The following is a 22298-nucleotide window of genomic DNA, read 5'->3' on the forward strand; positions in this document are numbered from 1 at the left end:
CAGTGGAGACTGTCCTGCCGTGCCAGGGGTGTGGGAGGGGTGTGGCACACGTGGTCTTCTCTCAGACACAGCTGCCACCTGCCCAGCCAGGTCCCCTTTTCTGTTCAGGTTTCCATCTCTGACGGGATAGCCCTGAATACCATAGGACCAACTCTTGTGCAAAAACAGACACTTTATTTTCCATGATGGGAGCTACAAGGCCCCCGTAGATATATGGGGGGGGTGCTCTCTGCCAGCTCCCAGGCTGTCACCTTGAGAACGTGGGCACTGTGACCCTGAGAACCTTGTCTGGATTCCATAGTCTCCAGGGTGGGGCAGTGCCTGACCACAGGCCGGGGGAGGGGGGGGGGGCTGGTCTCAGCCAGTCCCGCCAGCCCAGGGCCGCTTCAGTCCGGTTTGGTTTTCTGGGTTGAAATAATAACCCTTCAGGCCCAACTTTGGCCAAAGATAATGATTCTCTGGCAGGGCCCCCAGCTGGGCGGGGGCAGGCACTGGTCCCTCATGGAGCAAAAATGGGCTTCTTTTCTGAGTCTTATCTTCTACTCTCATAGTTTGGTTTCCTTAGGACCCCAGGTCTGCTAGACAAACAATTCCAGATTCTTGGGGGTCTTAATGGGTTAGGGTTGAGGGGGGTGTGGGTGGGGCAGGAAAAGACCACCCAGCTTCTCCAAGCCTCTTGGGGTGGCTGCCTGTTTGCATTCTTGACTCTCTGCTGCCCCCATGTGGTTACGAGGTCAGTTGCCGCCACAGTACTGTAGAGGGCTCTGTGTGTGTGTGTGTGTGTGTGTGTGTGTGTGTGTGTGTGTGTGTGTGTGTGTGTGTTGTTGGAGCACAGAGGACTCAGCAAGACTGGGGCTGAGGCAGAACCAGAGAGAGCCAGCTCCTGTGTCTGCTTCAGTGAGCAGAGGTCTCGCTGCCGCCACCCCCGGGTGTGAGTGCCACAAGTAACACCAGGGCAGTTGTGGGACAGTCGCTTATGAGAAATTGAAAGAAAAGATGGAGCTGATGCTCATTTGCAATGGAAGGGATTAGACATCAAGATCGTGAGGACAATGGAAGGGATTAGACATCAAGATCGTGAGGACAGCTGGGTCATCTCTGACCATGGGGGCAATTTACACTTGTTAACCTGCCTAGCAACCAGGGCCATGTTGGCTGAAGAATCCAGGGCAGGCGGATCTAGCTTTGCCTTGAGAATAGCAGCTCAATAAGCTGTCAGGGAAATGGGGTAAGGAACAGATATGGAGGGAAAGAGAGTCAGTCCATCCCTCCTTTGGTCCTCAGTGCTGGCAACCCATCTGCTCTCAGGCCAGCCTTGGACCAGGGCCCAGGAGTCCCGACCCCGTACCTGCATTTGGCCTGAAGCAGGGGTCTCTAGCTCAGGCTACTGTGTCCGGAGTGTCCAGGAGGATGGAGTCAGGGGTCTTCAGAGGTTATTTTCGTGTGGGGGTCCTCAGATGTGGGTGTGCTTCAGAATCACAGGGAGCTTGTTAAGATGCCCACAGGCGTCTGAGAAGAACAGCTGATCCTGCTGTGGGCCTCCTTTAAGGTTAAAGAAACTGAGGCCCGGGTTGGGGGGGGTGGTCTGGATGAAGGTCACCGCTGAAGGTCATACTGAGTTCAAGGGTTTCAACTTGGTACCGTTCTCCTCCAGTCCAGGGGATTGGTCCATCAGGGTGGTAAGAGGCCTCTTGTTCAGGGTGGAGGGGGCGCCCTGAGCAAGCCCACTGGGATGCCTGGGAAGACACACAGGAAGCTCCCTCCCCTACAGCCTTTCTGGGTCCTACAGCAGAGCGCCCACCAGGCTGATGACCTGCGAGGCTGGCTGGACAGTGTCATACTCCGCAAAGAGGTGGCACACATTCTCCTGTGACTCGGTCTGGCTCTTGGCCACAAACCCAAAGATCCTGATGGGAGAGGAGAGCCTGAGTGAGGGGTGGGACGCAGGGAGGTACCACGCTGGGAGCAGCTTTCCTCCCTGCCCTTCCCCAGCCCAGCACCTCATTAGGACGGGAGCCTCCCCTGTCAGACCGAGAGATCCCTGAGTTTAAGATCTGGGTTTCCCTCCTTTGGAATGGGGGCGCCTGAGGACACAACCTGTGTATTCCCCATCAGAGTCGAAGCTTCCTGAGGGCGAAGGTGTGTCTTGACCATCAGCCTGAGGCATCCTTACAGACTAAAGCCTGCGCCTCCCACATAAGATATCAAACTGGTGGCTCCCTGAGGGCCGGGGCCTGTGCTGTCCGCCATCAAACCCATGGGCTTTTAAGATCAGGGCGGGGCCTCCTTCCTTCCCTCACTCCCTCCCCATGTTGGGTCCAGACCTCCCCGAGGGAGACCTCTCATGGCGACTGAGTGGACAGGAAGGCCTTACCGGGAGGGCTTGCAGTATTTCTGCCACCTGTGGGAAAGGAACACGACAGTCCTGAGTACCAATTCTTTGCTCCATCTCACAGGAGTCTGGCTGAGCTTCGGGAGATAATGGCCAGTTTTGTCCCCACTCCCACCATGTCCCCCTCATTCTGTTGCTCCTGACCCCTTGAGGTTCACAGGCCCTGTCTGGGATCCGAATCCCAGGGTCTTTTTAGTGTGGCTCAGATTTGAACTTACTTCCGTTGCTTGGGGTCCATGCCACAGAAGCGGAGGGTGGCGAAGGGGTAATGGCGCCGGAAAAACACCCTGGGAAGAGGCCGGGAGAGAAGGGGAGCTGGTGAGAGCCCGTCCCAGTGTCCTGCCCAGCCTCCACCATCTCCAGCTCCCTGTCTTCCAAGAAGCTCTCAGTTTGACGACCCCTGACAGGCTGCCGTGACCTTTCCCACTGCTGGGCCCGGGGCACGTGTTTGCACTTCTCTCCTTTCATGAAGTGCGTCTCCCTTCTGTCCTATATGTTGGGGTTTTCTACCACCTGCACCACCCCCACTGCCTGTCATGTCATTTAATGAAGATAGGAATTACATCTGGTCATCTCTCTTTTTTTTTTTTGGCTGTGCCGCGCGGCTTGTGGGATCTTAGTTCCCCCACCAGGGATTGAACCGGGGCCCTTGGCAGTGTAAGTGCGGAGTCCCAACCAATGGACCACCAGGGAATTCCCAGCATCTGGTCATCTCTTATTCCTCCAGCCCAGGACCAGGATCATGCTAGACTGAATCCCTGAGCCTGGGAAGGAGTGACCTCATTGGTCAGCCAGAGTCTGGCCTACAGGAGATGTTCCATCAGTGGCTACAGATTTAATCAGTGCCCAATGACTATTGGTTAATTCCAAATCCATCAGTCATGATGAAGCGGGACTTTGGCAGGAGGTCATTGGACTCAGGCTCAGAGTAGGCAGAGAACTTGCCTAGAGCCACTCAGCACGTCACTGACCCTGCTGGGTCCAGGAGCCTGAACTCCATCTCCATTACTGCTCCACAGCAGTCTCAGCCATTCCCTCCAGCTTACCCTACCCAGCCCTCAGCCCCAGGGCAAGGGAAGCCCCTTACTTCCTCTGGATGTCAGTCAGGGTAATGCCCTGCTTGGTGACTTTGAAGTGGACCACGGTGGGTGTGGGGAGGACATCCCTCTCCAATGTGGTTGAGATGGCCTTTTGCACAGCCAGGGCTCCGCTCAGGGTCTCCACGCTCACGGAGCTCAGGTACAGGGCATGGCAACCTGGGTGGGTACAGATACTGCATTGGAGCCCTGCCAGAATCCACTGGGGGGTGGAGGTCACCCAGGCCCTGGTTGGCCCTCTGCCCAGAGCCAGGGGATAGGAGTAACCTTCCTTTTTTGGAAATCTAGCAGGGCTCCTCTTTGAGCCACCGGACAGGTGAGCAGGGAGTGTATGGGCCACTGAAATTTGGGACCAACCCCAGGGGACTTTGGGGTCATCTGTTGTTTGCATTGCTCTGGCCCCTGGCCCTCCAGCAGGGGGCAAGGGAGGGGATGTTGCCCTGTATGTAGGGGCGTCCAGGCAAGCCTTCCTCTGTCCCATGGCTGGTGCTGCCTCCATCCCTCCCCATCCTCCCCCTGGGGCCCTGGTTCCTTGCTGAGAGAAGGAAGAGGAGACAGGAATGGGGAGGGGGCCATCGTGCTCAGGGCACAGAGTAGAAGCTGTCACTCAGACAAGTGCTGACCCGTGCCTGGCCCTTGGGCGCGAGGAGGAACGACCCTTCCCCTGTAGAAGACCCCAGGACCCGGACCTGACACTCCACAGAGGATCCCACCCCCAGGGCAGGTCCTTCAGACCCAGCGAGACCCCAGCACATCTGTGTGCCCCCCTCAACCCGCGTGTGCAGGAGGAGGTGTAAGCCTCACTGTACCCCTCCTCTCCTGCCCCTCTTCCTCCTGGCCTGCAGCCTCTCATCTCCTGGCTCACAGGGAGGGGTAGGAATGTGGCACCTTGTTAAAGACGAAGAAATAAAGCTGCAACGGGAAACACGTGTGGACCTGCGTGTGCGAGTGTGCACAGGGCTGGGAGGTGCCCTGCGGGGGGTGGGTACAGCCAAGCCTGGAGCCTCCCCCTGCCCCATACCACTTACCCGCAGATTTCTTCAGGCAGGAGGCCCGGCCGTCTGCAGAGAGGTCTGAGGCCCCGTCTCCACCTCCCAATTCTGAGCCAAAGCAATGGAACAGGCCCCCAGGGGGCGGGGGTGCAGTCAGTGGACCCCCCTCCTAGGAACAGGCCTCCTTCAGCCCTTTGAACCTCTTCTACCTCCGCCCACACCTTCAGGAAGTGACTTGGCTGAGAAACCAGGTGTGATTCCTGTAATGAGGCAAACAGCCGCCTCAGGCTCCCCAAACGCCTCGCTGGCAAGCCTTTTGATCCCTCCCTCCTCCAGCCCTTGGACTGCGGCAGCGACCTGGCCTCAGAGGCCCCCGACTTCCTCATTCTTTGGGACCCCACCGGAAACCCAGGCGAAATGCAGAAAGCAGGGGGACTCTCGTCATCACCACACCAGGGGCTCCCCTGGCCCTGACTCCTCTCCCAGAACCCCCCTGGTGGCTCTCCTGCACACCCTGAGGTGTGGGCACGTCTGGGGGTGCGTTGGGCTGTAAGCTTCAGATGGGGCTTCCTGATCTGGGTGGAGGTCTGACTCTGTGCCTTTGGGCAAGTTACTTAATGCCTTGAACCTTCCTTTCCTCCCTTCCCTCCTTCCCTCCCTCCCTCCCTCTCTCTCTCTCTCTCTTTCTTTCTTTCTTTCCCAAATTTCACCCATTGATCATTTATTTGTTCTCATAATTCTCTTCCTTGATTTTCATGATACAGCCGTGTCCTTTGCTCTCTGTTAGTTCCCTGAACACTTTGGAACAAGACAGCAAGAGAGACTTCGGTTCAAATTCGAACCTTCCTTTTCTTAGCAGTGAAATGGGGATAACAGCAATGCCTACTTCACAGGGTTGGAGTGAGCTGTGAATGAAGGAGAGGGTGCCCAGTAAGCGTTGGACCCAGAAGTAAAAACCAAACCTCACGGAACGGGCAGATTTATGCTCGTTTCATCCTCTTGAGGAAGGAGCTGCTATTTCTTAAGATCTGCTCTGCGCCAGGCACTGTGCCAAGAGCCTTGCCTGAGCTCTCTCGCTGCATCCCCACACCAATCCTAGGAGATGTGATGGTGACTGTGCTCCTTTCATAGATGAGGAAATGGAGGCTCAGAGAGGTTGACCTTCTCAACACAGCCAGGAAGTGGAGATGTGGACGGACTCCAGAGCACGCACTTTTTTTCCTTTTCTCTTTTTTTGGTTGCGTGGGCCAGCTTGCAGGGTCTTCGTTCCCCGACCAGGGATTGAACCCGAGCCCTCAGCAGTGAAGGCGCCGAGTCCTAACCACTGGACCGCCAGGGAATTCCCCCAGAGTGTGCATTTTTAACTATGACACTAAAATGATCCCTAAATAAGGTGAGAAGTGACCCGCAGGAACCTTTCTACTGAGAACAAACAGGTCTGGGGACCCAGCCCACCTTTCTTCGGGATGACGAGCTTGCAGGGCAGGGCCAGGGCCATGATGGAATGCTGGCACACGAAGGCAGAGAGGCTCCCTGAAAGGAAACAGGAGCCCAGCATAAGGACGCCTTCCCCAGGCCACCCGCCCACACCCCAGGGGCCTGGGGGCTGCAGGTCCTCAGCTCACCGAAGTAGGGCTCTTCATCGGCTCCTTTGAGATGCACCCCTTTGGCAGAAGACTCGATGAGGAAGTGGCGGATGAGGTCGCTGCTATCCTCGCCTGGACAGAGAAAGCACATGGATGGGAGTGCAACTCATTTCCTGACCCGCCTCCTCGGGGCCCATCCGGAGGTTAACTTGTCCATCCCTCTGCCTCTGGGTGGGACAGCGGGTAGGAATCTTATCCTCAAGGCCTCCCACGAAGGAGGTGCCCACACCTTTGCTCAAAGGCTTCTGTGTCCAGTAATTCTTTTTTCAGGAGACCTTTCTTTTGGTTTCAACAGCCATCAGGGATGGCTGCCGGCGCTGTTTAGATCAAATCACAGCTCTCTGGCCTGGTTCCCCTCTCTCCCTACCCACCCCCTCCCAGGTACTATTATTCTCCACCAGATGGTCCCTGCTGGCGCCAGGCTGGCCCTGGGAGGGGGGACCACGCCCCTGCCTCCTCACCAGCCTGCAGCTTCTGGCTTTCTTTGGGCTCATTGGCAAGGCTTCCTTGATAACTAACACTGCCCAGAGGTCACTTTCTTATTTAAACAGAGAGGCGTGGTGTAGAGAATGTGGATACGGGGTTTTTAATCCTCTCGCTCTATCACTTGCTTGCTCTGGGGGGTCATTAACTCCCTCTGGGAGTGTCTGTTACCTCACCCATTTGTTGTGGGAGAGCTACAGTCCTGGGCCTTAGGTGAGGGGCTGTGACCCAGGTACCTTGTAATGTAATGATCTGTTTCTATCTCTCTCCCCAGTGAGGTCTCCCTGGTGCCTTGCACAGTGCCTGGGGCAGGGTGGATGCCCCATCGATGTGTGTTGTATGCGGGGTTAAGCTAGCACACATGTTATTACTACATTAGGTTCCCTCACAAGAAATCCGGTCTGGACAGAGGTGGGCACCTAGAAGAGAGCAGCCTGGAGTGGGGCTGGGACCATCCTCCTCTTCCCACCATGAGGGTAGAGCAGGGAATCTGGGGACTCGGGGAGCCTCAGTGCTGGGGGGCAGTGGGGAGGGGGCTGAGGTAGGCCCTCCTCCCAGGAGTCATTATGGGACTGGCCCAAGGTCACCCCACAAGCCCCGGGCAGAGCCGGGACCGGAACCCACCACACCCAGTTGCCTCCTAGAGGTCTTGAGTGAGGACAGAGACAGGTGCCTACCTGTTCGGTTCTGGGCAGGCGCAGGGGCCTCCTGCACCTTCAGGGCAAGACCGAAGGAGCCTCGGTATGAAGAACTGTCCCTCACGATGAAAGCCCCCGGCTCTTCCTTCCTCAGCAGCTCGATGGCTGAAACAATCCTTGGGTCAGAGACAGTCACCACCGAACCCGGACACCCTCTGTGCCTCAGCCCCATTGGGTCTTCACAGAGCAGATGGTACAGAATCGCCTTTGGTTCCCAGGAAGTCCTTTCTATTGTCTAACCTCCACCATTCCTGCTGCAGTCATTATTTCCTCAGGTCATGGGGTTCACAGGACACCCCCCTTCCCTGGACCTGCCATTTGCCGTTCCCTCCTCTACATGGACCCAGGGCCCCATCCGCCCCATGTGGGGTGCCAGGACCTGGACCTGATTCCTGGGTCACTCATCCCCTAAAACAGGGCTTCCCTCTTACCTTGCTCTCGGGTGATGCTTGGCTTAAACCAGTATTTAGATGTGTCCATCACAAACTTCATGGTGGGCTGCATGTCCCTGGCAGGACCTGGAGACAGACAGAGGAGGGGGACCCTGTAGACTGGAGAGAGGGGAGCTGAGAGACCCGACCCCCTCCTCCACCCAGCAGTGCCATTCAACCCACCCTCCCCTACCCCTACTCCATTGGATCTCCAGATGCCTAAAGGGGCAAAATCCCTTTAGGCTAAGTAAATGTGCTCTTTGAGATGCTAAAATGCCCATTTTCCTGGGTCCCTAAGGTAGAGAGCAGTGGTTCTCAGTTTCGGCATCTTGAAAAGGTGTGTCACGGCCAGCTGAGAGTAACTCATTATAAAAAATGTACTGGAATCTGCAAATGATTTGTCCTAGGAACAGATCAGAGCAGCTTCAAAGGCATACTTGTCACCTGATTTTCTCTTGCATGCACTGACACGGCTTCCTGGGTGGGAGCGATCAGCGGGGTACAGTGAACATTTCACACCCCCCAGGAGTACCTTGACGTCTGTGGCCCAGCGAGGACTGAGAGGCCTGGGAGCCTCGTGGCTCAGCCACGAGGGAGCCGTGGGCTCTGCTCCTGGGAGAGAAACACCCTGGGGGAGCTGAGGCTTAGCCTCTGTGTTTACTGCTTTGGGCCTTTTGTTCTTTTTGGACGCCTGAAGTCACAGACTACGGGAAGGAGGGTGTTTGCTGTTTTGTGGTTTTTAGCTGTCTGAACTGGAATGCATTGTCTCCGTTACCCTGTCCACCCCCTGGCTGTGTTCGTCATCCACCAATGTCAGAGTTAGGACTGACTCTCCCTCTCCCTCTCTTGGGTTAGTCATCGAGCCTGCTGCTTCCATATCCTGAGGGTCTCCTGGCGCTGTCTTCTCTCCTCCACCCTCTGCCCTGCCCTGGACCACTTTGTGATGAAAACCCAAACAGAACCAAAGAAAAACTGCTCTCCCTGCCGAGCCAGGCCCTGCAATCCATCTGCCACGCAGCTGCCAGAGTGATCGGTTGAACGTGTGTCTCTGACCCCATCGCTCTCCTGTCTGAGAGTCTCTGATGGTCCCCTATTGCCTAAAGGGTAAAGTGCACTCTTTTGCTTGGCGTTCAAGATCTTTCCCAATCTGGGCCCAAGTTACTCCCGATGACCTCATCCCGCACCCAACATTCCAGTCATTTCCTAAAACATGCCACGTGCTTCCATACCTTCGTGACCATGGCCTGGATGTTCCCTCTGCTGGGACTGCCCTTCCTCTCCTGCTCTGGGCATCGACTTCTGATCCACTTTCCAGCCTTTTCAGTTCCCAGATGAAAAGTCTCACTCCTTCCTCTGTAGCCCCGTAAGACTTAGAACATCTCTTTACCTCTGTGTTTATCCTACCCTACAGTGATCCTTTGTTTTTTTTCTCTCTTTCTAGACTGTGTCCCTACTATGTGGCACAGTGCTAGGCACACAGTAGGTACTTAATCAGTGTGTTGGTTGACCTGCTCTTGCAGAAGCAAATGCATTGGTGCTTTGTCTATTCCCCATTAGCCAAACCTCATAAAGTGTGAGGTACTGATCGGTTTACAACTTACCCTCTGGGGATGTGGTGAGAGGGGCATCTGGCAGGGTCTGGCTGTGGCTCCTGGTGGCTGGACAGGGGTTGCTGGAAGAAGTAGCCCCAGGGCAGACAAAGTCCTGGCGTCCTGGGGTCCTCTGGGATGGGGGAGATCCTGGTTCTGGGCAGCTGTTGATCAGCACGATGGGTATGTCCACCATGGAGTTGGTGATGGATGGGGGACAGCTGCTGGCATGTTCCTTGGCCAGTGGTGAGGAATGGGTTGCTCTGGGCTGGCCAGTGCTTGGGGTGGGGTTGCTGGGGACCTGGAGGTCACTGGCTCTCGTATACAAGGACACTGGGCCAAGGCTGTGGAGGCTGGAGGAAGAGCTGGTTGGGCTTTCCAAGGATCTCGAAGATGACTGATGGCTGGAGATGCTGGAGCGGAAGAGGGACTGGCTGTGCCATGGGGAGAGCACCAGACAGGCAGAGTTTTAGCGGGTAGGGCTGGACACTTAGGGGCCAGAGCTAGACTCTGGAATTTAGTGATCTAGGTACCCATGGCTTTGGTCAGAGTAGTGCATACTCCAACCGCCCACCCCATAGCCCTGAGCAAAGGGTATGCCCACTTGATCCCCAAGGGATGCTGAAGGATACAGGAGTGTACCTGCATTGCAGGGTCTGTGGTCAATTAAAGTAGCCAGTGGGCTGGCCCCCTGCAGGTCACATGGGCTTAGGCTGGACTCTCTTCCCTCCGCCTTCCCAGCTAGGCAGGTCCAACTGAGTTGTCACACCAGCCCCCCCAGCACTCCCAAGAGTCCTGCACACAGGCTGGACCGGAGCTGGACCATGTCCATGGCCCATGCAGACGGAATTCCCCAGCTGGAGGAAGAGAAGGAGGCCAGCTCTGCATCCAGCCAGGCTTATCCCTGAGCTCAGAGGCCTGTGCCAGCGGGCATGACTGTGGAATCCCAGTCTCCTTGCCAGGGACTGCCTTGGCACAGTGGCTTTGGAGTTGGTATGGGGGACAGAGGTCCTGGGGTTTGCTCTTCCTGGGCAGGATGGGTATGCGTGTGGCTCTGCTCTGAGGCCTGCAGAGAACTGGGCTGTGGGGCGATTGTAAATAATGCCCAGGCAGCTTTGTCTCCTTCCTGCTAGATTTTGCCAGGAACAAAGACGAAGGAGGTTTTTCTTTCCTGGATGGTTCATTCCAGACCCCCTGATTCTGTTTATATCCTGTGTTTGGGGTTTTTTAAATTAAAAAAAAAAAAAATCCTTCCTACAGATGGGCTGTAGGAAGGCTGGAAAGGATACAGGTGGGCCTCATTAATGCAGTGTGGTTCTTTCCCTGAGAGGTAGGTAGAAGTCAAGATTTTTGTACATTGAATCATATTCTAAATGCTTGAGGAAAGCTTGAGAACCAAATGGCTGTGATGGCATAAAAGAGAACATTCACTTTTATTTTTGGTACATGCCCAGATTTTGCTCAGAAAGAGTAGGGTGTCCCTCTGTGATTTTAGGATGCGTGTGTGTGTGTGTGTGTGTGTGTGTGTGTGTGTGTGAGTTGTGGAGGCAACGTCAGAAGCTGCAGTGGGAGTGACCTACCTTCCAAACACGTAACTGACATCAGATGCTGGGCTGGCTGACAGCATGGAGACCCTGCCCCCCAGCCCCTTCTCCAAGGCTGGGGAAGCCACCAGTGGGGAGCCCAAGCCATGGCAGCCTGAGGCCTTGTTTCCCATTCCAGGGATGGAGATGCTGGGAGAGGGTGGGGGATGAGAGGAGGGGGCCACCGCGGGGGGAGAGGGGCGCTGGTGCCCCCTGCCCTGGCTCCCGGAGAAGATGAGACTCTCACTGTTGCTCCGAGTCTCTCGGGGGATGTCTCTGGAAAGGGGAAGGCCGCCATGGCCAGGGGAGCCGAAGGGTGGGGTGACAGATGGGCTGGAGCAGCTCTGGGGGCCGTTGTGGCACCTTGATCTGGTCGAGGTCACCTCGATGTACTTTATATCTTTGGGGAGAGAAACAGAGCATTGGTGAAACCAGGGAGACTGGACTCGCAGAACAAGGATGCTGGAAGTGTCCTCAAGACCATCTGGTCTCCCCTTTCTTTATACATACATACATATATACATACATATATATATATATATACACACACACACACACACACATATATACACACATATATATACGTATGCGTGTGTGTATATATATATATATATATATATATATATATATATATATATTTTTTTTTTTTTTTTAAATTTTTGGCCAAGCTGCGCGGCATGCGGGATCTTAGTTCCCCGACCAGGGATAGAACCTGTGCCCCCTGTAGTGGAAGCATGGAGTTTTAACTACTGGACCGCCAGGGAAGTCCCTCCCCTTTCTTATACAGATGAGGAAGTTGAAGCCCAGAGAGACGTTTGTTGGAATCAGGATCAGCATTCAGCTCCACCTTCAGGGCCCAGTTTCAAAGTCACCCTCTCTGTGACATCTTCCCTTGGGTGGGGAGAGGCAGTGCCACGAACACGGGTCCTGGAGGTAGACAGACCTGGGTTTCAGATCTGGCTCTGCCACTTACTCTCTGAGAGAGCTTGGCCAAATGACTTCACCACCTAGAGCCTCAGTTTCCACGCCCGTAGGATGGGGCAGCTGTACGCAGCCTCTTAGTGTCACAGTAAGGATGAACTGAGATGAATGTAGGCAGCAGGGCACGGCATCTGGCACATAGTAAGTCCTTTAAAACTGGGAGATCCTCTCGTTCATGTGGGTTCCACTCCCCAGGCTGAAATGACTGCACCAGTCACATCTTCGGATGCCTCTATCACTCAGGCCTGCGAAAGCTATTTCTATGTCTGTGCCTGCAATGCAGGCAGGGGTTCTCAAGCTTGGTTGCATGCTAGAATCACCCGATGAGCTTTTAAAGGTCCTAAAGCCCAGGCTCCATCCGGTGCCAATTAGACCAGAACCTCTGGGGGTGGTCCCAGGCCTCAGGGTGGCTTAGCTCCTCAGCTGATTCCAGTGTGCATTGGACCGCACCACTGTGGTCCCCAGCCCAGCAGCACCGCTTCACCCGGGAGCTGAGAAGTTGTGCAGAATCTCTGGCTTCACCCCAGGCCTGCTCAATCAGGATGTGCATTTTTTTTTTTTTTTTTTTTTTTTTCGGTATGCGGGCCTCTCACTGTTATGGCCTCTCCCATTGCGGAGCACAGGCTCCGGACTCGCAGGCTCAGCGGCCATGGCTCACAGGCCCAGCCGCTCCGCGGCATGTGGGATCCTCCCAGACCGGGGCACGAACCCGCGTCTCCTGCATCGGCAGGCGGACTCTCAACCACTGCGCCACCAGGGAAGCCCCCCAGGATGTGCATTTTAGCGAGGTTCCTGGCTACCTGGGTGCACCTTGGAGGTTGAGGAGTTCGCTTTAGGGTTAGCTTTAGAGCGAGAACTCTCTGGGGGCAGGGCATGCCGCCTTACTGAGCTGTGGGCCTCTTAGCACCCCAGGCTGCTGACTCACTCTGATGTTCTTTCCATTCCCCAGTGGGGGCATCTAGGACTCTTGTTCTGAGACCTTGTTTCTTCCTAGAGTGGGGTACCCTGTGGTTCTCCCATGGTGAGGATGGGCACCTCTCCTCCTGACTTGGGGGAGGGGAGCTGTCCTCGGTGCTGTTCTAGGAAAGGTGATGGAAGATGGGGGTTACCCAGCTTCTCCCTCTGGAGGGCTGTGAGTCCTGCCTCTGGCTTCCCCAGATGGAATCTGGGGCAGAGTCGGTGGGAAATTGCACCCTCGGCTCCTGTCTACCAGCCTCCCACCCCCCTGGGCTTTGGCACACGCACCATCCCCCCACCCAGCGTGACTGTGGAGTCCCTGCCTGCCCCAGCCCGCTCCTGGGGAGGACCTCCTGGCCCTGCTCAGGGCTACTGCTTCTGTCTGAGCCTGCGTGGGCCAGGTGGGGGTGGAGGATTGCATCAGATGAGGGGCGCTGGCATGCTGTCCCAGCAGGTGGAGGAACAGGCCTGGCTTTGTCGACAAACCTGGGTGTGAGTCTTGGCTTCGCCACTTTCCCGCCAAGAAACATCATGTAATTTTCCTAACTGCTCTGAGCCTCAGTTTCCTCATCTGTAAAGTGGGGATCTAAAACCACCCTTCCAAGGTTGCGGTGAGGATGAAATACACTGATGAATGGAGCCTGGAGCATGGTCCATGGTGGGCTTCAAGGAGCATCTCCTGCCTGCCTGCTTCTGGGGGGCAGTATTGGCCAGATGGCTAATACTCTCTGGCTAAGGTGGGGGTCCCACTGCTGAGGGCAAGAGTAGAATATCTGGCACAATGTATTGTGGGCTCTGAAAGAGAAGAAGTCTTGGAATGGGGTGGATTCTTCTGCGAGGTTGGCAAGCACAACTTTTTTTTTTTTTAATAGGATTTTATAGTGTTTATACCCATAATCCTCTCAAGCGCCTTTATGCCCAGTGCCAGCAGGCATTGCTTTTACAGAGGAGGAAACTGAGGCTTGGAGAAATGTGGCAGTGGAGCTCACATTTATTGCACCGTTTTTTTTTTGTTTTTTTTTTGCGGTACGCGGGCCTCCCACTGCTGTGGCCTCTCCCACCGCGGAGCACAGGCTCCGGACGCGCAGCCTCAGCGGCCATGGCTCACGGGCCCAGCCGCTCCGCGGCATGTGGGATCTTCCCGGACCGGGGCACGAACCCGCGTCCCCTGCATCGGCAGGCGGACCCTCAACCACCGCGCCACCAGGGAAGCCCTATTGCACGTTTTTAATAAAGGCCGGTATTTACTGAGTGCCGTGCACCAGCGCTGCTACAGATACTTTACCCGTGTTAGTTCTTTTAATACTCATGACTTGATCGAAGTAGGAAACATTCTTAATTCCATGTAACAGACGAGAAAGCAAGGCTCAGAAAGGTTGAAGAAACTGAGCCCTGCTCCTGTGCTCTGTTTGGGGGCGGGGTGGGCTCTTCCACGGGGAGGGACTCCTCAGGACCCTTTCCCAAGACCTTGACCGTGAGAAGGTGCCTGACTGCTTTGGAGGGAGGGCGTCTCTCGGCCTGGTGAAGCTCTGGGTCCTACTCACAGGGTCATCCGAACACCTACCAAAGAAAGGCCTTGCTTGGGGGCCAGGCAAGTGGAGGCGGGCCGGAAGGGAGGGCGGTGTCCTAGAGCTGTGAGTCACTCCCGCTGCTGCCCCAGGGTGGATGTGGCTGGGTAGGTGGAGGGCCGCCACCCTATCACCTGGGAGCAGCCGGCTGTTTACAGGCCTGTGGGGCAAGTCTGAGCAGCACTGGGTGGATGCAGGCGCCTGGCACCAGGCCAGGTGGGTGGAGGGTTGGAGAGACGGTTGTTAAACACCCTTCACTTGGGATTGGCAAACCGCCTTGCCTGGCAGAAATTCTGGGACATAAAACGCGGGGGCCTGTTCCAAAGATGGGGAGGGGTGGCGGAGAGGATAAAGGAAGGGATTTGGTATTTGCTTCCAGAAACCATGTTCCCTGTGGGACTGGTACCCCCTCCCCCTCCCCCCCAGGGTAAATCTGAAGGAAGGTAAGCAAGAGGCAGAGGCAGGGAGCTGGATGAAGGTTTGAGAGCACTAGGGCGGTGGAGCCTCACTGAAGCCCTGGAGGGCAGGAAACTATCTCCACGGAAGAGAGAAAGGCAAGAACGTGGACTCTGGAGCTCAGAGGGCTGGGCTTTGGGCCGACCTACCACTCACTAGCTGTGTGACTGTGGCCATCGCTTCCTTTCCTTGAGCCTCAGTCTTCTCATCTGTAAATGAGGTTTCCAGTATTTCCTTCACAGGGTGGGATTATGTGTTACAAAAATCTATCTGGACATTTTTAGGGGAGGGATTGACACAAGATTGCCGACGTTTAATTTTAGCTTTTGCCAAGTTAGGACAAAGAGAAGCAGTGAACCTCTGCTAGCATCACAATTATAGAACGTCTTCCACTCAACACCCCGAAAGTAGGATGGATGAGAGTGCAAACAGAGGAGTTCTACACACTGGATACGTTTGGCTGGATGAAAACTCACTGCGGTGCCATGGGCTGGGAGAGCTTTGTCACCAGTAGCAGTGGTCTGAGGGGAGGGTTTGGGGAGCAAGGTGCAGCCACCACAGTGACCTGCAGGCTCTCGCTCTTCTTAGTGATGGAAGAGAACTTTCTAACGGGGAGCTGACCCGCTGGTTGTCCGAGGACGTAGTGAGCTCCCAGGCATCACAGGTGTCCAGGCAGAGGTTGGAGGAGAGGATTTTTAAAAATTCCATCAGAAGGAGCGAGGGCAGAGCTAGGTGGCTTCATCAGGACCATCTGACCACTGCTGTTCTCTGGCACCCCCTGCTGCCCAGAGTCTGGTGGACACATCCTCAAGATGGCAGGTTGTGCCCAGGGCATCTGAGGACGCAGACAACTGCCCATCGGTCCCTTGGAGGAAGGACCCTGTTATCAACACCCTTACCCTGTACAAGTGCACGCCCCACAGAGGTTGGTCTTGCCCCAGCTGGCCTTGAGTGTATGGAAGCCCTATCCTGGGGCGTAAGCATTAAAGTCCTAGGCTGGCTCCTGCCAGCGATAATTAGGCCCAAGTCACCTTTCCTGCAGAGACATGCCCACGACTGGCCTTAAGAAGCAGGAAGACTCTTGAGGGTTGGAGGTGGTTCTTTTACCAGGCTTGTCAGGCAATGCTCCATGGGAGGAGCAGAAGGCTGGCTGGAGACCAGGAGCCTGGCTGCCAGAGGGACCTGTGTGCCGGGCTGACCTCCACCCCAGAGCCTGAACCTGTCCTGGGGCTGGTCTTAGTCGCAACCCCAATGTTGACTACAAACAGCCACCATTTATCATGACCTATGGTGTCCCAGGATTTGTGATAAACACCCATCAAATGTTATTTTTTCAATCCCTGCAACACCCTTTGAAGTGCAAACTCATCTCTATTTTACAGATGAAGAATCTGAGACGCAAAGAAGTGAAGTAAACAGCTTGTGTAAGGTTTGCCTGATTCCAGTGATTAGGCTAGACTGGCTCCTTCCTCAACTCCATCAACCTCAGTCTTTTTGTTTGTAAAATGGGGATAAAATATTCGTCTCATGGAGGTGGATTGGGAAGATCAAAGGTTCAATTATTAAGTGCTCAGCACAGTGCCTGGATAGAATGATAAATGCTCAATAAGTAGAAATTCTCCTGGATCCCATCTCTAATCCTCACCACACCCTCTAACCCACGCTGATTAACCCACTGGAGGCCTCAGTCTTCCAGCCTGTCTAATGGGGCTGCTGCTCCACGACCCTCATCCTCAAAGTGTACTTGAAACTTTGGGAAACTGAAGCCAGAGGCAGAGATTTCTGGATATGCTTGGACGTGGTGGTATCCTGGAGTTGGCTTGAACCAGCTCATGAAAGCTGCTTGTTAACTTTTCAAGATTTTTTCCAGCTGGTTGCTAAATTATATAATATAAACATTGTAAGTTTGTGTAGTTTAATCTTTAGTAGTGGCTAAACCATTACTAAAGATTAAACCACACAAACTTACAATGAAATAACATATTAAAAACAAAAGTAATAAACACTCAAAAATTCATCACATCCCAATTATTTACTATATTTACTATTACCTATACTCGAAGTTATTTACATTTATTGTTATGGGTAAGGTGAAAATAATCATTCCTATAAAAATTTCAGGGTGCCCAGGCTAGGACCTAAGAGAGACACCATAGAACAGTGAGATTCAGGGACACCACATTTATCAAGTTCTTATTTATATACATGGCATTGTATAATATGCTTATCTATATTAGCTTATTTAAATTCTCTGAAAAATTACATAAAACAGGTATCCATCACTTTCCAAACTCAAGAACCAAAGAGAATTGGACAGTGAGGGCTACTTATATTTATCTCTGTTATAGAGCAGAGAAAACAGGGAGGTTAAGTAACTTGTTTAGAGCTGCACAGCACTCCTCCCCTGCTCCTCTGATTTGATAGAAAACTCCTTCCTCATGAGGTCTGGTCCCCAAGCCCTCCTCCTGGCACTGTGCCCCAGTTCCTTACCCAAAGCTTCAGGCTCTTCTTTCTTTCTCCTCGAGGTAGTGCTCTGGGTGGGCTCAGCCCAGGGGCCACCAGGCCCTGGAGGGAGCAGCTGGAAGGTGGGGTCCAGTTCCAGAATCATCTGGTTGAGACTCTCCAGCGAGAAGTCGATGTAGGAGTCAAGGTCCTCCAAGGCTCCCGAGGCCTGCTCCCCAGGGGACTGCGGGAGGCAGCCGGCTTGGGCTCCAGCCTGTGGGGCCTGCTGGAGCCTGCTGGGGGGCTCCTTGCAGGGCATGGGGGCCATCAGGGCCTGAGCTCCCCAGCCTTCTGTGGTGTAGTAAGGACACTGGGGCGGCAGGCCGGGGCTGGGTGCTGGGTGCAGCGCACTCCTGGGTTCCTCACAGGAAGCCAAGCCGACTGCGGGGCCTCCTGCCAGCAGGGGGCTGGACATCACCTGTGACATAGTGGGGGTAGTGACCTGGCAGTTTACCTCTGGCTTCCAACCAGCCTCACATCCCACAGATGTCACTTGCCAATCAGGAGCTCTTGGGACCTGAAAGAAGCGAGAGCGAGGGTGGGAACTGAGTAAATTCTGTAGATGAAGCCCCGGGCTCCCTTGCCCCCAAACAAAGGCATATTTATTCACTCATTTAAAGGCATGGCTGCTGGAGTCAGTCTGCCCCAGGTTTGCATCCTGGCTCCACCACTTACTAGCTGTGCAACGTTGGGAAAGTTAACTTCTCTGTGCCTCGGTTTCCTTATCTATAAAATGAGCTGATATTTGTAATATGTTTAGAATATGCCTAGCACATAATAAACATTATACAAGTGATGATTAAATAAAATAACTTCAATAGACGTTTGTTGGCTACTTACTATGTCCCAGCCTTATTTATTAAATACATACTAGCTAATATTTACTGAGTAATTACTATGCACCTATGCCCTAGTATTTCCACATAAAACCTTTATTTTTAAATAAATAACATAACAACCCTGTCAGTAGATGCTATTATTATTCCATTTTATAATGGGAGAACTGAGATACAGAGAGGTAAGTAACTTGCCCAAGGGTCATCAGGCCAACAGGTGTCAGAGCAGGACTGGACCCCAGACTGTGTGATGTCAGGGCCCCTGCACTTAGCTGCTACTCCATGTGGGCCAGCTGGTGAAACAGACAGGTAAGCAGATGGGCAATCATAAACAGTGCCATCGGGGAGGAGGGGAGGCGGGGAGGCAGAGGGGACTCTGTAGGCACTAGTTGGGGAGGTCAGGGAGGACTTCCTGGAGGAAGGGGTACATAAAGGGAGACCAGAAGGAAAAGCAGGAGCTGGCTGGGCGAGCCAGGTAGGGGTGAGGAGGCAAGTGTATTCAGAGGCCTGATGGACAGGGGAGATATTGAGCATCTGGGAAACAGAAAGAACCTAGGGTGGATGGAGGGGAAGTTGGGGTGGGGAAGGCAGGCTGGCCAGACCCTGCAGAGCCTTGCAGGCTGGGCTCAGTAGTGCTGACTCAACCCCGAGGGCAATGGTGAGCCACAGAACAGTTTTTTTTTTTTTGCGGTATGCGGGCCTCTCACTGTTGTGGCCTCTCCCATTGCGGAGCACAGGCTCCGGACGCGTAGGCTCAGCGGCCATGGCTCACGGGCCCAGCCGCTCCGCGGCATGTGGGATCTTCCCGGACCGGGGCACGAACCCGCGTCCCCTGCATCGGCAGGCGGACTCTCAACCACTGCGCCACCAGGGAAGCCCCCACAGAACAGTTTTGATCTGAAGAGTGACATCATCAGATGATATTCACTCCCTGGGGGCTCATCTGGGAAAAAGATGTCCCAACTTCCTCCTTTCCCTTCTGTGGGAAGTTCTTCCCCTTGTCTAGCCTTAATGCCACGTTAGTGGTTTCTTACAGGAAGTAAGAGGCTCTGGAACAGAGGCTGCCAAGAAACCTGTAAGGAGCTGGGATAGGCTGGTTGTGCTACCACTGCCTGCTCTGAGCCTCACCGCCCCCCACCCCCACCCCGACCAAGGTACCCTCCAACGCCTCTTCTCTCTTCTTCTAAGATGCCTCCACCACACCCTGCTTTAGAGTCAGACCCTAGTGTTGGAAAAGGCATTGCGACCAGCCTGGGGCAAATGAAATGAATGTGAACTCTCGAGTCTGAAGATTCAGATTCGAATCCCAGCTCAAACAGTTCCTTAAGGTGTAACTCTGACCCTCAGTTTCCTCATTTGTGAGATGGGAATAAGAATTCCTGCCTTGTGCCCTCCTGGAGGGTGGCGTGGAACCAGCGAGGTGTTGCTTGTGAAACCAGTTGGACAATTCTAAATATTACTTGGAAATAAGGGCTTATATATCAATAGAATATAATACCATCATAATAATAAATAATAATAGCTCCCGGTTTTTTTGAGTACTCACCATGTGCCAGGCACTGATTTTCCCTATGGTAACTCTTTTTAATCCTCTCATAACCCTAGGAAGTACTGCATCCCTATTACCAGCCCATTTTACAGATGAAGATACTCAGATTCAGAAAGGTTAAGAAGTCTGTATCTGCCACACATCCAGAAAAGTGGTAGAGCTGGGATTCAAACGCAGGCTGTGGACTTTAGACTCTTAGCTCCTTATACCACACAGAGTTCAAATGCCGAGGAACACCCGAGGTCCAGAGAGGGGGTGTGAGTTGCCCCAAGTTCGCACAGTAAGTTAATGAGAAAAGCCAGAACCCTCTTCTCCCCCATGGCTCCTGCCAGCCCTGCTGCCAGACTTCTCCTTGGCCAGGTCCTGGAGCGGGCGGGCGCATCCCAGGCTCGGGAAGCGTGTCTATAAATGGCAGTGGAAGGGAACGGGCCTCCGAGCTCCTTTCTGGGGGCAGCTGAGGACGTGGAGCTTTGGCTCCAAGTGGCCTGGGTTTGTCAGGGCAGGATCTCAGCACATCCTGCAGGGTTTTTGGCTGGGCCTCAAAGAGGAGCCTGGGGTTACGGTCCTTGGGGAGCACACTGGGGACCTGGGTCCTCCCCCAGAACCAGGACCCGGACCCAGGATGTCTGCCTACTGATTTGGAAAGTGCTTTTGTGCCACGCTGGGCAAGTATCCGTTCCTCTCTGGGCCTCAGTTTTCCCATCTGTATAATGGGAATGTGATCATAACAGACACTTAAAACATACTCATTTCATTTTCTCAATGGTTCTTTGAGAAAGGTACTCTTCCTGTGGGGCTGGAGAGGTTAAGGGATTTGCCTGGGGTCATACAACCCACAGAACCCAGTAGTGGAACTGGGATTTGAACCCAGGTGGTCTTGGCTCCAAGTCCCACACTCTATGCCACTGCTTCGTAGATTTAGGATCCCTTTCACCTCTCTCTGCCCGTTCTGGGGTTCCGGAACCCAGCGGGACAGGCCTGGGATTGAGCGAAGGGCAGCAGCCCCTTGGGATCTTCTTCAAACTCTTCTCACTTTTAACACTCCCTGAAGCACCACTGGACCTCCCAGGGCTGGTCTCACTCCTTTATTCCTGGACATCTTCCCTCTCCTGTCCCCACCAGCACACTTCTCTAGCTCTTTCCTTCCTGCTCTAAAGGTGAAGGGAAGGTCCCTGGGCTCAGTGCTCTGTGTATGTATGTAGGCGGGCTGTAGTGGGTAGGGAGGGCCCCTTTTTATAGGACCCGCCCACTCACTGGACCGGAATCTCTTTCTTTGTTCCCAAGGGCTCTGGAGGCAGGGGGATCCTGATTCCTGGGCAAATCCCCTCATCCATTTCTTTGCCAGCTTCTTCTCCTGACTTACTCTTTCCCTTCTACAAGCCCAGGTCAATGGAGGGAGAGGGTGGCAGAGGGGGAAGGCTGAATCTCCCCCAAAGCACCTTGCCCCAATAGCTCAATTCCCCACTCCACCCCCTTGCTCGAAGAGTGACTTTGATTGTCCCATGCTCTCCACCCAGACCCAGTGAAGCAGACCCTGGGACAGCAGGCAGGGACCCGCAGGACCAGTGCAGGCCATGCCACCACCCCCTGGATTCCTGGTGGCCTCTGAAAGGCCCAGCACGGGGGCTCAGCTCACGACCAGGCCCCAGGGACTCTGGGCTGGGAGGCAGGAGGCTGGGTTCTGGGTCCATTCCCTTCCCAAGCCTCGGGGGCCCCCCGGGCAAGCCTCTTCCGCTCCCTGGACCACAGTTCTCTCATCTGTACACCGAGGGCTGCAGATTAAGTTCTCCCAAAGGGCAGAATTCAGGTCTGTGGCCCCGAGACCATCTTCCGCTCATGCCCAGCCTCTCCCCCATTCCTCTCCACCTTCACTCCGAGCCCCAGAAGAGGTGGAGAAGCTGAGCCTCTCTCTCTTCTCCTTAAAGAATAATGGCACCTACCTGGTGTCCCGGGCAGGCAAGACACTCCTGCGTTCACTACTGGCTCCTGGGACGGAGAGAGGCTGTCAGAGCCCAGGTGAGGAGTAGGGGGAGGTGCAGTTCACCTCCAGCTCCGCCTTAAGAGCGGCCGGCCAGCCCCGCCCTCTTTCCTCCCTCCCAGGCCCTACACGTGGCCTGACAGCCGGCAGGCCCCACCCACAGGTCTGGACGGCTCAGGTGGGGCTGGCATGGGCGGGGGAAGGGAAGCACTGGGGGCGGCCTGGCCCTGGTGGGCACTGGGGCAGGGGGGGTGGGGGGGTCCCAAGCTTCCTGCTGCCCCTCCCCGGGAACCACGTCCTCAGGGGAACCCCTGCTTGGACAGGGCTTGTTAGGACCGAGGTGTACTGCAGGCATTCCCTTCACCCAGTGCCAGCCAGGGGAGGAACCCGGGGCTTGGCAGGGCTAGCAGAGAGTGAAGCCTTGGCCTTGGGGGAGCAGCATGCCAGGGGACAGGAGACCCTTCCCAAAGGCCCCTCCTGTGCTCTCTGGGCTGGGTCACTGGCAGGCACCCTGTAGGGGCCCCGTTGGAACGCAGGCGGGGCACAGATACTGTCTTTTC

At 54.7% G+C, this 22298-nt stretch overlaps 1 protein-coding gene across 2 annotated transcripts; it reads right to left on the bottom strand.

Annotated features, from left to right (window-relative positions):
* Window positions 1-165: 165 nt before the first annotated feature.
* TNS4 (tensin 4) lies at window positions 166-21782 on the bottom strand. 2 transcript variants are annotated; one of them, XM_032617961.1, is made up of 13 exons: window positions 21701-21782; window positions 17364-17892; window positions 10909-11311; window positions 9341-9762; window positions 7740-7826; window positions 7288-7413; window positions 6107-6199; window positions 5937-6014; window positions 4518-4589; window positions 3480-3648; window positions 2611-2679; window positions 2375-2401; window positions 166-1907 (listed from the first exon to the last, which is right to left on the bottom strand). In XM_032617961.1, the coding sequence occupies exons 2-13, from the start codon at window positions 17800-17802 to the stop codon at window positions 1784-1786; spliced, it is 2109 nt and encodes a 702-aa protein (XP_032473852.1). In that variant the 5' UTR covers window positions 17803-17892; window positions 21701-21782; the 3' UTR covers window positions 166-1783. The 2 variants fall into 2 exon arrangements, with proteins under 2 accessions (XP_032473852.1, XP_032473853.1); XM_032617962.1 differs by lacking the exons at window positions 5937-6014; window positions 6107-6199 and having other exon boundaries at window positions 4518-4527; window positions 7325-7413.
* Window positions 21783-22298: the final 516 nt, after the last annotated feature.

This window comes from Phocoena sinus, chromosome 20 (assembly GCF_008692025.1).
Source record: "Phocoena sinus isolate mPhoSin1 chromosome 20, mPhoSin1.pri, whole genome shotgun sequence".
Taxonomy (NCBI): Eukaryota; Metazoa; Chordata; class Mammalia; order Artiodactyla; family Phocoenidae; genus Phocoena; species Phocoena sinus.

Coding starts and splice junctions, on each gene's coding strand:
- TNS4 (XM_032617961.1), bottom strand. CDS start 17,802: ATGTCACAGGTGATGTCCAGCCCCCTGCTGGCAGGAGGCCCCGCAGTC. Junction 6,015..6,106: donor CGATGAAGAGCCCTACTTCG/GTGAGCTGAGGA, acceptor GTTTCCTTTCAG/GGAGCCTCTCTGCCTTCGTG. Junction 4,590..5,936: donor GCTCGTCATCCCGAAGAAAG/GTGGGCTGGGTC, acceptor GCTTTGGCTCAG/AATTGGGAGGTGGAGACGGG.